Source organism: Nannospalax galili, unplaced genomic scaffold (assembly GCF_000622305.1).
Source record: "Nannospalax galili isolate Female #2095 unplaced genomic scaffold, S.galili_v1.0 scaffold342, whole genome shotgun sequence".
Classification (NCBI taxonomy): Eukaryota; Metazoa; Chordata; class Mammalia; order Rodentia; family Spalacidae; genus Nannospalax; species Nannospalax galili.
In genome coordinates, this window is record NW_008349359.1 from 999,892 (window position 1) to 1,016,628 (window position 16,737).

General features: G+C 45.4%; 1 protein-coding gene across 1 annotated transcript in view; it reads left to right on the forward strand.

Moving 5' to 3' along the window:
* The window catches only part of Chp1 (calcineurin like EF-hand protein 1), a 62,687-nt gene extending 46,235 nt beyond the window's left edge, over positions 1-16,452 (forward strand). The window contains exons 6-7 of the mRNA XM_008846786.3: positions 13,880-14,002; positions 14,540-16,452. Of these exons, the coding sequence (XP_008845008.1) occupies positions 13,880-14,002; positions 14,540-14,593 (177 nt within the window). The 3' untranslated portion in view covers positions 14,594-16,452. The remainder of the gene's footprint in view (positions 1-13,879; positions 14,003-14,539) is intronic.
* The last annotated feature ends 285 nt before the right edge of the window (positions 16,453-16,737 follow it).

Sequence of the window (16,737 nt, forward strand, 5' to 3'; positions counted from 1 at the left end):
TTTTATCCTGCATCTCCCATTCCTCCTTCCTTAGCCTCTCCTCCCTGTCCTCCGGAGACTCCCTAGCATTAAAGACAAGCATTAAAATGCTTGTTGCAGCATTTCCCTAATAGAAATCTCTCCCAGATCATCCCACTTATGGAGTTTTCTCCTAATATCGGAGGCTGCCTGGTTAATAAAAGAGAGGACTACAGCTGACCTGTGTTCATCTGCCTCTGGGTTTATAGGGGTGTATTGCCTATAGGCATCAAATAGCCTTTCCAGATACGTGGCTGGGCTTCTGATTTCTCCCTGAACAATTGTTTTCACCTTAGCCAGGTTAGTGGGCCGTCTTGCAGCCCCCTGGAGCCCAATCATAAGCGTCTGACGGTAAACTCGGAGCCGCTCCCTACCTTCTGCCGTCCCAAAATCCCAATTTGGGCGGGTGAGGGGGAACACTTCATCGATGGCAGGCTGAAGGGTAGTAGGCCTCCCATTTTCTCCCAGGACATTCTTCCTGGCTTCATTCAGGATGCGTTCTCGCTCTTCTGTTGTGAAGAGGGTGCGAAGTAGCTGCTGGCAGTCGTCCCACGTGGGACAATGGGTGTACATAATGGATTCTACCCAACCTATTAGACACTTAGGGTCTTCAGAAAAGGGAGGATTTTGGGTCCTCCAATTGTAGAGATCACTAGAGGAAAATGGCCAGTATTGGTACTGCTGAACTCCATCTGGGCCACCAACCATTCGGACCGGCAGAACTGACACGGCTCCTCCTGTGGTGGAGGATGGAGCTTCCCCCACTCGGTCCCTGTTTCCTCGAGACCTCAACTGCATCCCTCCCGCTTCTCCAGGTCGTCCATCCTCTCCTGTAGAGGAGTCTGGGGAGGGGGCAACCACTGGATTCCCATGGGGACCTCTGGCTCCATTCCCCCGTCCATAGGCCGCCTCGGCTTCTCCACCTTGTGGAGCTGCATAAGGTGGTGGCTTTTCAACAGGTAAAGGGGGGTAGAGGGAGGAGCTCTTGGGGAGAACTGGTGGAGCACTAGGATCCCCGCCTCTGTGACTGGAGGACTTCAAACCTTCCTGGGTGACCATGATGGAGACTTTTGGTGGGCAAGCATGAGGCTTTCTCACCAAGAGGGGCCTTAACCAGGATGGGGGATCCTTTGCCAGAGTCTCCCACAAAAGGATATAGGGGAGTTGATCCGGGTGGCCCTCTGGGTCAGGCTGGGTAATGACAGCCTTGACCTTGCCGATGGTGTCCAGGGAAAGGGACCCCTGGGTCGGCCAACCTACTCCAAAGGTGGGTCATTCAGTCGAGCAGAAAGTGCCAAACTTACCCTTCCTGATGCCGGGGCCCAATTTCAAAGCCCGCTCCTTCACCTCCGACAAGTGAGAGAGGATTAAACCTTTAGGAGTGGCCTGAGTCTGGCCCATGGTGGAGATCACAGAAGAGAGAGAGATGAAAAGGGAGAAGTGAAGATGCCACTCTAAACAATGATGGCCAGTGGGTGTGCTTGTGGACAGGTGCCTGTTGTAGTTTTTCTTCTGCGGGGGACGTGAATTTATCTGGGATTCACGCCTGGGACCCCCTTATCCTCTCACGGGAGTCTTTTGGTGGCGAGCGCCCTGTGGCTCTTACTAGCTTGACCCATGCCCGCGGGGCTTTCTCAGTGGCCGGAGACAGGGATGGAGAGTAGTGGGAGATACAGAGGATAAATGGAAGGAAAAGGAGGAAAGGAAGTTTTTAAAATAGAGAGCGTAGAGAAAAATACAAAACCAGACCCCCCCCCAGTAAGACAATTAGCACAACCATCAAGCACGCGCACCACATTGAATCCCATTCATGTGGACCGGTCCTTCTTTCGCTCAGATGCGCGCTGCACTCACCACTCTCACTTTCAGGATCCCCGAGACTTCTCATGATTCTCCCAAATGGCATCCACTCGGACTGCCTCAGAGTGACCAGCTGGATCTTTTCCTCCTCAGGTGCCAGATTTGATGGCAGGCTTCCTTCCTAGGGCTGAGACACTCGGACCCTAGGGCCAGGGCTGGTTACCTGGACTTTCAACTAGGTGCTGGGACTCAAACCCAGACTTCCTCACTCTGGATTACTAACCCAAGACCAGACACGAGATGGCGACTCTCTCTTTATTCTGGATTTTACAAACACAAGGGGGTGACCCTCGAATTACACTGCCCTGTCCGGAGAAAAGAAACTCTGCCTCCATTCGTCCTTTGTTCCCCCAGAAGCCCCCCCGAATCCGGGACGAGCCCCCAAAATGTTAGGGTCCGTGACTCGGTGGGTCTCTTCAGGAGAACAAATGCACAAGTATGGAGATGCAAAAATCAAGCAGAGTTTTATTAGGCCAGCTAGCTGGGGCTGACCGTCCTTCTAAGACACGCAGGTCTGGTTAGAGTGATCAACCCTGAGGCAATTTTAGGTAAAGATTATATAGGCTCCCACAACCGTTACACAAAAGCCCGTGCTTATATGACCAATAGTTTCAGAGCAAGCATTTCACAAACCAATAACTTCAAAACAAGAAAAATGTTACAACTCCCTTCAGGTGTCTCTTTTTTTCTGAAGAAGTAATTCAATTTGCCATTGGGAATTGGGATGCAGACCAATCATCTGGCTTCTTCCATACTGAACAAGAACACAGGGTATTGTGTGGCAAATGGAGTACCCCTTGAGTGGGTCTACCTGTGTTGTGCCCAGTTCGCGAGACCCCAAAGACCACCAAGGAGCTGACCGATGCAAATACACAAGGGTCCTTTTATTGTGACAAGCTTAAGCTTGGGCCCACTCTGTCACCGACTCAGCAGATCTCAGAAGTGAGACCCCCTTGCTTGGGGAAACAGAGGTTTTTATAGGTTTATTTTAGCAAGTTTAGCAAGTAGGAGAGTAGGGGGTCTCCAGCCTGGCAAACATCTGATTGGTTGCAGCTTAGTGCCAAACCATAAACTGCTGGCTTCAGGAAATCTGAAAAGACATCTGGACTTTTAGTACCTTCCTGTCCCTGGTTAATTGACAGTTGGTGGGGGAGTTGTTTTCTATTCGTTCCAAGTATTGTGGTTTTTCTTGGAACAGGGCCCAGGGCTGGGTCAGTCCTATGGAGGTTTTATCCAAGATGGAGTCACTCAGGTCTCTCATTCCTCCCTCTGACTAGTACCTTGGGGACCCAATCATTGGCGCTCCCTCATCACATGTTCTTCATCACCCAGACTCTGGAGGGACTGATAGTGGGTTCGCATCACCATTAGCTGTCTAGCTCCCAGCCTCTCTTTTATAAAAGCTACCAATTTATTTAAAATGCAAGGTCCAAAAGTCAAGAGCATAAGCAGAATGAGGAGGGGTCCGAGTAAGGTTGAAATCTAAGTGGTCAATGAAGGGGAGCTATTGAACCAGGATTCAAACCATCCTTGTTTAGCTCTATATTCGTTCGAGCCAGACTTTCTCTAACCTTGGCCATGGATTCTTTGATGACTCTAGAGTGATCTACATAAAAACAACACTCTTCCTTGAGGGCAGCAAAGAGGCCTCCCTGCTGCAAGAACAACAGGTCTAGGCCTCTTCTTTCTGCAGAACCATTTCTGCCTAGGAGGTTAGGGACTCTTGTACATGGAAAATAGTCTTTTCTAAGTTCTGGATGTCCACATCTAATGTGGCTCTAAGGCTACGGTAGTTTGGGCTTTGTAAGGTCAAGGCTGAAATTCCTGTAATTGCTCCTGCCAGTCTCATTCTCAGAAGAATGCATAGGGTGATGGCAATAACAACTTCTCTTTCCTGGCGATTATGGTGAAGGGTCCTTGCCATGTCAGGACCCAGTTTATATCCTGGTCTGAGTGATGTTATTCTAGGGATTAGTTGCCAAAATCTGATGATTGGTTAAGAACTTTAGAATGGACACATGGGGTTAATCCCGAGGTACATGCCCATCATCCTTGATCTTGTGGTATTAAGTACGAGTTATTGGCCAGCACTGGCAGAGTATAGTTGCATAGGGAAGTGTGCTCATGAGGGGTTTGCCTATACATAGCCCTTGTCCTGAAACATCTTGTAGCATAAGCCTGATTCCTTCCTACTGAGCCCATCTACAGCTGCCTTGGTCCGGCGCTAGGGTGGTGTTTCCTATGAATGCAATCCCCTCATAGTATGGGGGCCTTGATGAATAACATAACCAGCATGATGAGGTGAGGTCTGGCCTGGTATCATTGAGTACCTGGTAAGTCTGGACCATTAGTGACCAAAGCAGGTCATTGTCACCTATAGGAAGGCCATGGCTGTCAGAATAGCCATTATTTGAGCTGGCCACCGTGGTTGACAAGATTGATTCTGGGGTGACCTTTAAAACAGCACCTGGTCCCAAGGGGACCAAACAGGTCTGGTACTGAGGAACTCTTACTCTTAATCGAATAGAGAATAAAGTTCCTGGATCTGGTTCAGTCCAGCTCACACAGAGTCTTATTTCCCAAATTTTTCCCGTTTCCTAGCCGGTGGCTCTCTTACCTTCTTCAGTAAAACTAATATTGAGCCTACCATTTTTATGAGGATTAGTGGATATCTGTTTCTCCCACCTTACCTTAATATGATCTCCTCCCTGAGGGGTCCACCATATGTGTCCCGTTGTTTCATAACCCCATCGAGCGCAATAAGTAGCACTATCCTCTCCACACCTGTTTCTCTGGGACTTGTCTTTTGGTGTTCCAGGCCCTGGGCAAACATAGAACCAGCCTGGTTTCTGTATGGTCCTGGAGAGTTAGTTAGAGCATGAGGATGTGTGCCTCCCTTAGGATTGAAATCAAAGAAAGCATCTAAATGGGAGTGCAGAGTTGGGAACCAAGTAGCCGGAGGTGCTACTTGGGAGATCTGGAACAATATATTAACTCCTTTCACATCTTGGAGGACCCAAGTCAGATTCATAGGTTGATGCAGGCTTCCTGGAGCAGAAGTGGCGATCATGGGGAACAGAGTATATACAGTCAACAGTTTGAAAATCAGGTGAGTTTTAGCTTGAGCGGATTGTTGGGGTCCTTTGAAACTCCCCATCCTGAAGCTGGGGATGCGCAGTCCTCTACAGCGAACAGGTCAGCTGGCCATACATGTGTATGGTGGATCCACGATGCTACACCATCCACTTTGAGGGCTGTGGGGGTGGTCAGTAGGATCACATAGGGCCCCATCCACCGTGGCTCTAAGGATCCTTGCCAATGCCTCTTAACGTAGACCCAGTCACTGGGTCAATATCGATGAGGTTCTGGAGGGGGGTCCTGTCTCATAAAGAGCACTTAGTTTAGGCTATACATGTTTATGGAACCATTGGACTCCCCTGAGGTCATTCAACCAGTCCCGATCTTTAAATTCAGTAATCTTTTCTGCCTGGAGGTTAGGAATAATGGGAGGGGGCATTCCAAATATGATCTCAGAGGGGGTTAATCCCATCTGGTAAGGGGAGTTATGTTCTCGATAGAGGGCATACGGAAGGAGAGTCACCCAGTCACCACCAGTCTCTAAGATCAATTTAGTTAAGGTCCCTTTCAGAGTTCTATTCATTCTCTCTACCTGTCCTGAACTCTGGGGTCTATAAGCACAGTGTAGTTTCCAGTCAATCCCCAGAACTATGGCCAGACTCTGACTTACCTTGGACACAAAAGCCAGTCCATTATCTGACCCTATCATCTGTGGAAAGCCATACCTAGGGAGGATGTCTTCCAACAGTTTCTTTGCCACCATTTGACCTTTTCATGTTTAGTAGGGAAGACTTCAGTCCATCCTGAAAAAGTATCTACAAAGACTAGCAAATAACGGTATCTGTACCTGCCAGGTTTTACCTCAGTGAAATCCGTTTCCCAATAGGCTTCAGGTTTTCTCCCTCGAAATCTGATTCCTGGGTTTCTAATATTTGGCACCACATTAGTGAGTTGGCAAGCATTACAGCCATTGACAGTGTCTTTAATCTTAATTAGTGTCCTTGATTTTTACCTCAGCATGTCGAATTAAGTCCTGCATCCTCTTGATGTCCATGTGGGAAGAATGGCGTATCTTTGCCAACATATGTTTTCCTAATTTTTCCAGGAGGATCAGCTTCCCTTCTGCTGGCCTCCACCATCCTTCCAGGCATTGGGTCCTCGGCAGTCCCTTTATCCATTTCAGGTCCTCCCCAGTGTATTTGGGCTTTTCGGGGAGGTTTGGGTCACCTGGGTCAATTAGTGTGGTGACCAAGATTGGGTTAATTTGGAGGGCAGCCTGTTTCGCAGCCTGATCCGCTCGATTGTTTCCTTGGGAAATCGGATCGTCCCCTTTTTGATGACCTGGGCAGTGGATAATTGCCAATTTCTTTGGCAGCCAGAGAGCCTTCAGCACTGTTAGGATTTTTCTTTATTTTTGACTGTCTTTCCCTCTGCCGTTAATAAGCCCTGTTCCCGATATATTGCCCCATGAATGTGCGAGGTGGCAAAGGCATATCGGCTGTCTGCATACACATTAAACTTTTTGTCCTTTCCCAATACCAACGCCTTAGTTAGGGCAATAAGTTCAGCCTTTTGGGCTGAAGTGCCAGTGGGCAGAGGCTCTGCCCAAATGATGCTGGTTAATGATACTACAGCCGCCCCTGCATACCTCTTGCCATCCTAGACAAAGCTGCTCCCATCAGTGAAGCACGTTACTTCAGCATCAGATTAACGGGGTATCTCTCTAATCTGATCGGGTACCGTGGACATGGGCCAGGATTCCAGCACAATCATGCAGGGGGGCATCCAAGTCTGGGTCCGGCAAGAGGGTGGCTGGTTTCAGGGCAACTGGTACCTGGAAGGTGATTCTAGCAGAATTAAGAAGTAATGCCTGATAATGGGTTATACGGGCATTACTTAGCCATCTGTCCGGGGGCTGCTTTAAAACTCCTTCAATTGCATGTGGTGTGGTGATGGTCAAGTTCTGGCCCAAAGTCAGTTTGTCAGCATCTTTTACCAGTAATGCTTCTTTAAGTATATAGCCAAGTATTGGACCTGTTGTTTGCATAGTTGGGCCTTTTTAGCAGAGGCCTGATAGCCCAGGCTTCCTAACATCTGCAACAGGCGTCTGTGCCATCCATGTCTTGGCTGTCTGCCGCCACAAGTAGGTCATCCACATACTGTAAGAGACTCCTTTCCCCAATGCTGTCTCAGATGCCTCCACCGGTCCTCTGGATCTGCCCTGGCAGCCAGCAGGATCATTGCCAGGTCCTTTTTCTGCCTTCTTTCTGCCTTTATCTGTTTTTTTTTTTTCTCTGCACTATCCCTATTGTTGTACACTTTCTTGGCCACAGTTATTAAATCCCTTAAGCTCTTTTCACTGAGTCTCTCTACTCTTTGGAGCTTTTTCTTTATATCCAGAGCTGACTGGTTAACAAAAGCCATGGCCATTGCCATTATATTATCTTTGGACTCCGGGTCTAATGGAGTGTACCTGCAGAAGGCATCTGTTATTCGCTGCAAGAATGCAGCTGGGCTTTCATTTGGTTCCTGACTAATATCCTATACCTTTGCCAAATTAGTTGGCCTACGAGCAGGCACTTTGAGACCTGCCACCAGAGCCTGTGATAAACCCTTACCTTACCTTCTGCAGTATTATAATCCAAATCAGGCCAGGTCAGTGGACAGGCAGCATCAATCAGTGTCGTGTCAGTAGTAGGGACACCAGTATTGCCAGGAATTAACTTCCTGGCTTCTGTTTGGATATGTTCCCTTTCCTCTGTGGTAAACAAGACCTGTAACAATTGATGACAATCATCCCAAGTGGGTTGGTGTGTGAATAAGACAGTTTCTAATAAATTAATAAGCTCCTTAGGATTTTCAGAAAAGGGAGCATTCTGGGTTCTCCAGTTGTGAAGGTCACTAGTGGCGAATGGCCAATAGTGATAGGGCTAGTTGCCAGCCTCATCCGTGGGGCCAGCGACTCTGAGGGGTAAAACAGTAGAGTCTCCCTCTGGTGTTGCTGCCCTTCTACTCCTAGTCCCCTGAGCCGGTCCCCCCTGTGCCTGTGAAGAATCTGGTACCAGGGTGCCAATTCTGGAGGGGGTACCTCCTGTGGAGGAGATGGATAAGGAGGGGGAGGAAAAATTAGATCTTCTTCTGTGCTGCCCTGTAAGACAGGGTACAGTGATGGTACTGATGGTTTGGTTTCAGGTTTAGGTGCTTTCTGGGTTATTGTTTTCCATTCTGCAGCTGTTAGCACCTCAGTTTTCTGTAAAGGAAGAAAAGACTTGACCCAAGGAGGGGGGTTATTAACTAAATCTCCCCAGACCATTATGTGTGATATTTGATCCAAGTGTCCCATGTGTGGTTGAAGAATAATTTTCTCAACCACGTTAATGACAGCAGGATCAAAGGTCCCCTCCGAGGGCCATCCCACATTGAAAGTGGGCTATTCAGACCTGCAGAAAGTGATTAGTTTATACTTCCTGACAACAGAGAGGTTATGGGCTCGAGTCTTAACCTCTCCAAACTGTGCAAGAACTAGGTCCAGGGGTGTAGAGGGAGTCTGCCCCATTGTGTCCGTCTCAGTCACAGAGAAATAGACAACCAAAGACAAAACAGAGAGCCAGAAAGACACACAGAAGGCCAAGTTACAACTTCCCCCGCTCATGCAGAAGAAAAACTGAAAGTAGGACAGCGGCAAACTGCCATGCCGCCAGAGTGACCTACCTTGTCCTTTCACAGGAATCAACAGAGTCCGGGGCCCTCCATCCCCTCTGCTGAGGTCTGGAACGTCTCCCAGACCTCTGTGGTCACGGTCATCTAGCGCGTCCGCTCCAACCACTCCTGACCACACTGTTTACAAGTTTGCCTTGAGGCTCAGAACAAAAGCTAGGACAGACACAGACAGGTACAACTAGAAACAAACAGACTCTTACCAGCCAGCCAAGAACCCTCCAGTTCCGGGATCCTGGGGGGGGGGGGTGTCTTGGGGATCCCGGACGAGCCCCCAAGATGTTGTGCCCCATTCGCAAGACCCCAAAGACCACCAAGGAACTGACCGATGCAAATACACAAGGACACAAGGGTTCTTTTATTGTTACAAGCTTAAGCTTGGGCCCACTCTGTCACTGACTCAATGGATCTCAGATGTGAGACCCCTTGCTTTGGGAGACAGAGGTTTTTATAGGTTTATTTCAGCAAGTAGGGGAGTAGGGAGTCTTCAGCCTGGCAAGCATCTGATTGGTTGCAACTCAGTGCCAAACCATAAACTGCTGGCTTCAGGAACTCTGAAAAGATATCTGGACTTTTAGTACTTTCCTGTCCCTGGTTAATTGACCGTTGGTGGGGGAGTTGTTCTCGATCCGTTCCAAGTATTGTGGTTTTTCTTGGAACAGGGCCCAGGGCTGGGCCAGTCCTATGGAGGTTTTATCCAAGATTTGTTCTCTATCCGTTCCAAGTATTGTGGTTTTTCTTGGAACAGGGCCCAGGGCTGGGTCAGTCCTATGGAGGTTTTATCCAAGATGGAGTCACTCAGGTCTCTCAGAACCATCTCTCCAGCCCTAGACACTGTAATTTCTAAAGCACTTGATAAATGAGTAGTGCATTGTGTGTCATTTATACTTCAGTAAAGATAGTTGCTCTGCTCACAAACTCATTTTATGAAGGTAGCATAATGAAGACATGAAACTTTATAAAGGTGGTGTAAGGGAAAAAAATATGGTTCAACTTTTTTTTTAATATTTTATTTTTATGTGTATATGTGTAAAACCTGCATGTAGGTAAGTGAACCTTTGTCATGCAATGCCCGTGGAGGACAGAAGAGGCTGTCAGATCCCCTGGAACTGGAGTTAGGACAGTTGTTAGGTGCCATGTGGGTGCTGGAATTCGAACCCCGGTCTTCTGCAAGAACAGCCAACGTTCTTAACTGCTGAGCCGTCTCTCAAGCCCAGTTCAACACTTTTTTTTAACGTAGATTTTTTAAAATTCTAAACAAAATACTGAAACACTGAATCCAGCAGTATCTGGAAAAGATATTATATTATAGCCAAGGTGGGTTTACACTAGGAATTCAGTGTTTATTTAACTAACAGAAAATGAACCATACAGCAGGGTGTGGTGGTGCATATCTTTAATCCCAGCACTTGGGAGGCAGAGCCTGGTCTATATAGTGAATTCCAGGCCAGCTGAGGCTACAGGGATGCTGTCTCAAAAAAATAAATAAAAAATCACAGGTCAGGTGGGTGACCCTCGTCTAGATAGAGAGTTCCAGGCCAGGGCTACATACCCTGTCTCCAAAAAAAAATAAAATAATAATAAAGAGGTTAAGGAGATGGCTCCTTTAATTGCTTTCTGCAAAAATAGAATTAAAAAATATGGTCTTTTCTATTGAAAAAGGTATTTGATAAAAATTCATTATCTGCCGGTATGGTGGCATACACCATCTATGCCACCTTTAATCCCAGCACTGGAAGACAGAGAGAAACAGATCTCTGTGAGTTCAAGGCCAACCTGGTCTACAATAGTAATTTCTAGGACTACAGGGAGACACTGTCTCAAAAAGACAAAAAAAAAAATTCATCATCCATTCGTTATTTACAAATGTGAAGTCTTATAAAACTAGAAACAGAAGGACGTTTTCCTAAATTGATAAAGGGTATATACAAGCCAGACCAGGTGGTACAGGCTTATAACCTAACTGTTTGGGAGGCTGGCGTAGAAGGTTTGTAAGTTCAAGGTCCACCTGGGCTTAATGAGACCCTGTCTCAAGATAAAAACTGAAAAGAGGGCTAGGGATGTAACTGTGTGACAGCATCATGCTTCCCTAACATGGGTTCAACTCTTAAGATCACACTCAAAAAAGGGGAAGTATGTCTATAGAAACTAAATACTAAAAGTAGCTAAATAATAATAAATTTCCATTTGCTAATAAACTTCTCACTGGAGTAATGAATGGTAATGTGGACAGATGGAAGGATCACTGGCCTGGGAATGGAGGCCTGGGCAGACAGCCACTGGTTCCTAGGACATGAGTCAAACCACTTTTGGACCTTACTGTCCTTATTTATGGACTGGATGAAGTAATCTTTAGGACATACCACTCTTCTTCATGGCCCAACATAACATATTTGGATATGTGTATTCTAGTTCTATCTTTTTTATGTGTGTAAATTTGGGGATGGAGCCCCAGGACATGCTAAAGAAGCATTATACCCACAAGCTACTTCCACAACTCAAGGTCTCACATTCTCCAAGCAAAACACCTTAGGCACTCCAAGGAGGTTGCAGTTTGGGGATCGATTGATCTGCTTGTTCACTCACATTTGTAGAAGAAGGCAGTGGTTTCTTTTGAGACAGGATTTCCCTGTATCTCCAGCTGGCCTGGAACTCACAGAGATCTGAAGTGTGAGGGGGTGGCTGGAGAAACAGCTCAGAAGTTAAGAGCATTGGCTGCTCTTGCAGAAGACCCGGGTTCTAATCCCAGCACTCACATGGCTACAAACCATCCTTAACTCTAGTTCCAGAGGAATCTGAAGTCCTCTTCTGACCTCCGTGGCATTGCACGACACAAGTGCACTCATATACATGCAGGCAATACACTCATACACACATAAAAATAATAAATAAAACAATAATAAATTTAAAAAAAATTTTTTTTGTCTTTTTGAGACAAGGTCTCCCTGTAGTCCCAGCTGACCTGAACTCACTATGTAGACCAGGCTGGCCTTGAACTCACAGAGATCTGCCTGCCTCTGCCTCCTGAGTGCTGGGATTAAAGGCATGTGCACCACGCCCGGCTAATATACTTTAAATTTTTAAAAATATTTTATTTATTTTTATTTTATGTGTATGAGTGTTATGTAGGTAAGGGCACCCGTGTCATGCAGTGCCTGTGGAGGACAGAGAAGGCTGTCGGATCCCCTGGAACTGGAGTTATGGACAGTTGTTAGCTGCCATATGGGTGCTGGGATTCGAACCCAGGTCTTCTGCAAGAACAGCCAGTGTTCGTAACTGCTGAGCCATCTCTCCAGCCCCTTAAAAATTTTTTTAAAGTTCTGTGTGTGTGTGTGTGTGTGTGTGTGTGTGTGTGTGTGTGTGTGTGTGTGTGTGTAGTGTCTGTAGAGGCCAGAGTCATCAAATCTTGAAGCTGGAGTTACAGGCAGTTGTAAGCTGCTCTACGAGGGCACTATGAACTCAAGTCCTTCTTTTGAAGTACTCACTCTTAACCTCTGAGCCATCTCTCCTTGCCTTTTTTTTTTTTTTTTTTTTTTTTTTTTTTTTTTTTTTTTTTGTCTTTTTTGTCTTTTTGAGACAGGGTCTCCCTGTAGCCCCAGTTGGTCTGGGACTCACCGTATAGACCAGGTTAGCCTAGAACTCACAGATACCCTCCAGCCTCTACCTCCCCAGTGCTGGGATTAAAGGCATGTACCACCATGCCCTGCTCTCCTTGCCTCTTTTATTGGTTAATTGTGCATTTGTACCTAAAATATGCAACTTCCCTTTTTTTTTGGTTTGGTTTTTGTTTTTTTGAGATAGTTTTGCCATAGCCACAGTTGGCATGGAACTCACTATGTAGACCAAGCTGGCCTCGAATGCACAGAGATCCACCTCCCTCTGCCTCTGAAGTGCTGGGATTAAAGGCATGTACCTCCATGCCCTGCGTAACTTCTAATTTTTTTTTAATTTTATTTTACTTTATGTGTATGAGTGTATTGCCTGCATGTATATAAGTGTACCTGTGTCATTGCAATGCCTACAGAGGTCAGAAGAGGGTGTCAGATCCTCTGGAACTGGAGTTACAGACAACCAGTTGTTAGCCACCCCAGTACTCTTAACCAATGAGCCATTTCCCCAGTCCCCACAATCTCTAATTTTTAAGAATTAGTTTATAGCTCTGTGAGGTAGTGCATAATAAATGATGGTAGCTATTTGTCAAGCTAAGGAAGATTGCTTGAGCCCAGGCATCTAAGGCCAGCCTAAGCAGCATAGCAAGGCAGCCTGAAAAAACAAACACTGGCAAATGATAAAAACAAAACAAAAACCCCAATGTTCATACAAGTCAGTATTTCCAGAAGGATGTAAAGGAGTAGGGAAAGGAAGACTTGTGAACCATTGGGCTAGAGCCTTCCATCCTATGAGAAAACTCAGCTCTTGTCTTTTGAAAACAGCTGTGGCTGTCCCCAGTTTCATGCTAAGAATTTTCCTTTTCATATTACCTGAGAGTCACATCACTGAAGTTACTTACTTTGTTTGTGGTACCATGTGTGTATATGTATGGTACTGGGGCCCTGTGCTTCCTGGGTAAGCACTTTACTACTGAATACCCCAGACACTGCTGCCTCTTTAAAAAAGGGTCTCACTAAGTTATCTAAACTGAACTCAACTTGAAATCCTCTCACATCAGCCTGCCAAGTAGTTGCCAAGGATTTTTTTTAAAAATATTTTATTTGGGGCTGGAGAGATGTCTCAGCAGTTAAGAGCACTGGCTGCTCTTGCAGAGGACCTGGGTTTGATTCCCAGCACCCACATGGCAGCTTAGAACCATCAGTAACTCCAGTTCCATGGGAATCCGACGCCCTCTTCTGACCTCCACAAGCATTGTACAACATGGTGCACTAACATGCCTACAGGTAATACACTCATACACATAAATACAAATAATAAATAAAATATAAAATAAAATGCCTTTATTAAATCCGACTCTGCTTCATTAAAAGAGGAGGAGGAGGAAGAAGAGCTGTAAAGGAGCTTCCATACTTTGGAAGGCATTATTTCCATCCAAGAACTGCCATTAATGGTATAGCTTTAAATCAGCCAAAATCCTATATCAAAATATTATATGTAACATCTTTCTAAAAGAAAAACCAAAATGAATAAATATTGTAATAAGAAACTCACTGACTCCCAAGTCCCCTGTAATTCCAGCCTCTTGGTCTTGTAGGTGCTACGCATGATGGTTGGAGTGAATATCTCCGATGAGCAGCTGGGCAGCATTGCAGACAGGACCATCCAGGAGGCTGATCAGGATGGTGACAGTGCCATATCTTTCACAGAATTTGTTAAGGTCTGTCCATTATCTTTTGATTTTTTTTTTTCTTTCAATTCCTTTAAGATTTTTATTGGTATACATTAACTACACTCATAGAGTGTAGTACACTCATACACTCTACTACTCATAGAGATCTGCCTGCCTCTGCCTCCCTAGTGCTGGAATTAAAGGCATGCGCCACCATGCCTGGCTGATTATGACATTTTATACATCTATATTTTGATCATATTCAGTCCCTGTCCCCATCTCTTGTCTCCCCTTCTTCCCAGCTAGTCTCACTTTTATGGTTATACCCTTTTTTTTTTTTTTACATAAATGAGTTTTAATTGGAGCATAGGGGAACTTACCAGTGGTTATACCACTGAAGAAAATGTCTCTGTCTCCCCTCAGAAACCATTAGCTTTCTTTAGAACCTCAGGGAAGGGCAGGGCCTTATAGACACTCCCACTTACTTTTTGATTTTTAAGTTCAATTCTGCTCTGGAGAGAGGGGGAACCATTATTCAGAAGGGTGCTCAGAACTGTTTTAAAAGATTTTGTCTTTCAATTCCAGGTTTTGGAGAAGGTGGATGTAGAACAGAAAATGAGCATCCGATTTCTTCACTAAAGGACTGAGACCAATTATCCTTGCTTTCAAGTATTTAAGAACTGGAACTTAAGAGTCCTCCTGTTACTCCAACCCCTCCCTTATCCCATCATCCCCCTTTTCCCAGAATACTAATGCTCTTGCATGACAACCCCAGATTTCTGCCTTTGGTGTATAAACAGGGCGTTACAGAATGGTACCCTGGGTCTATTTCTGTTCAGTGTCCACCCACCAGTTCTCCATTTATAAGTACCATCTCCCCCTGTTCTGCTGCTGAACGCCACACATCCATCCAGTCTAAGGAAATGAGGCAGGAACTCATGCCAAGAACCAGCCAGCAAAGTTCCCAATGGATGGAACCCATAGCCATGCTGCCTTCCCTCCAGCAAGGCTCTGGCATGCTCCTGCGTCCTTCTTGTATGTCTTTTACTTCTACTTTCCTGTCACCTATCCTTCCATCCATTCAGTCTTTCAGCCTCCCTACTTATCATTGAGCCTCAAGATTCCCTCTGTTCTACTTGACATCAGGCTATGCTGTTAACATCTTTCTGACTTGGCAGGGTAGTTCTGTGGTCTGCCAGTTTTTATATACCTTCACTTAATGGGTCTCTGGGATATTGCCTTTTCAGGAGCTTTTCAGTAACCAGTACTGCTACTCTTGGAAGAATATGACTCTCTTGGTCCCCTACACTGCTCTGTCATCAAAGGTCGTATGAGTAGCGATGTTCTTAAAAGGTGGCCTTGGTGAGACTTGTAGAGCCGTGTCTCCTAGGTGGCTTGCCCAGGTCTCTACCTCTGGCCTCTGATTTTCAACATAAGTACAGTGTTGACATCCAGAAAATAGTCTTATGCCTGCAGGTTTGCTTTGCTTAGGACACTGTCACTACCAGAGTGGCTGTTCTGACAGTTTGCTTGGGGACCATCTCATGGTTTTCTGAACAAAGAGGCTAGGCACCCTGTAAAGTCGCCTGCATCCATACTGCAGCATGGGTTATGCCTCAGTGTTAGATACACTGGAATATTTTTCACTTCTCATTTCCAAACAGAAAGATTAGTGTTACAGAAGTGCCTATCTCAGTCCTAAAGAATTAAAGATTGTCCTCGGTGTCTTAAAGTTTTGCACAAAATTCTGTATGAATTTTACACTTGGCAAATTATAATGCTAGAAGCCAGAGTCAGCTCATACTGGTCCAAAGCATTGAATATATTGTCTCATTAGCTTCCTAGTCACATGACCTTCCTAGCTACTCTTGTAGACCACTGCAGATCCCTTGGAAGCACACAGGGCAGGCACTGGTGGCACAGACTGAGGTGGCATTAGAGGTCTTTGAATAACCTAGCTAAACTTTCTGCCAATGTCAGCTTAGTTTAGACTTGACTGAATCAGGCTGTTCCCATCCTATGTATGTGAATCTGTTTGTATATTTGCTCTGACTGGCATGCCGACTCATTGCTTGTTTCCTTGCCTTGGAAGGCTATCCAAGATGGGTAAACAATTCTTTAGGAAAAAAAAATTGCTATTAAAAAAGCAAGCAAACAAAAATACTGCAGAAAGAATGGGTAAAAGTGAGAAGCAAGGGAGTGGATAGGGTGGATGACTCAGTCTGCAGGAATGGGGAATTCTTAATAGGCTATCAGTCTGACTTTGTGATCAAATGATGTAATATATAGGAATTGTATAAAAGGAAGATACTGAATTGTTAGATGCTGAATTGTTAGAGAAGTACTCCAGAGGCTTCTTGATTTACATAAAGTTCTTAAGATTATGGCCCCCCCCTTTGGCTGTATAGCAAACTGTTTTAATCCACAGTTGTGCCTTATTGTCTCATTAAAATTGTATTCCTCGATTCATCAATAAATAATTGTGGTTAAAACAAAAATTTTGGTTGATTTTTTTTTGGTCTGTCTGTGTGTTTTAAGAATTTTAAGTAACTTGGCTTAACAGTTAAGAAGACCCAGGTTCGATTCCCAGCACCTGCATGGTAGCTGACAACCATCTGTAACTCCAGTTGCAGGGGATCTGATACCCTCTTCTGACCTCTTTAGGCACTGTACAACACAGGTGCACTTAAAACACATGCAAGCAATATACTCTACATATAAAATAAAAATAATAAAAGCATTTTTAGGAAGAATTTTAAGGGGCTGGAGAATTAGCTCAGCAG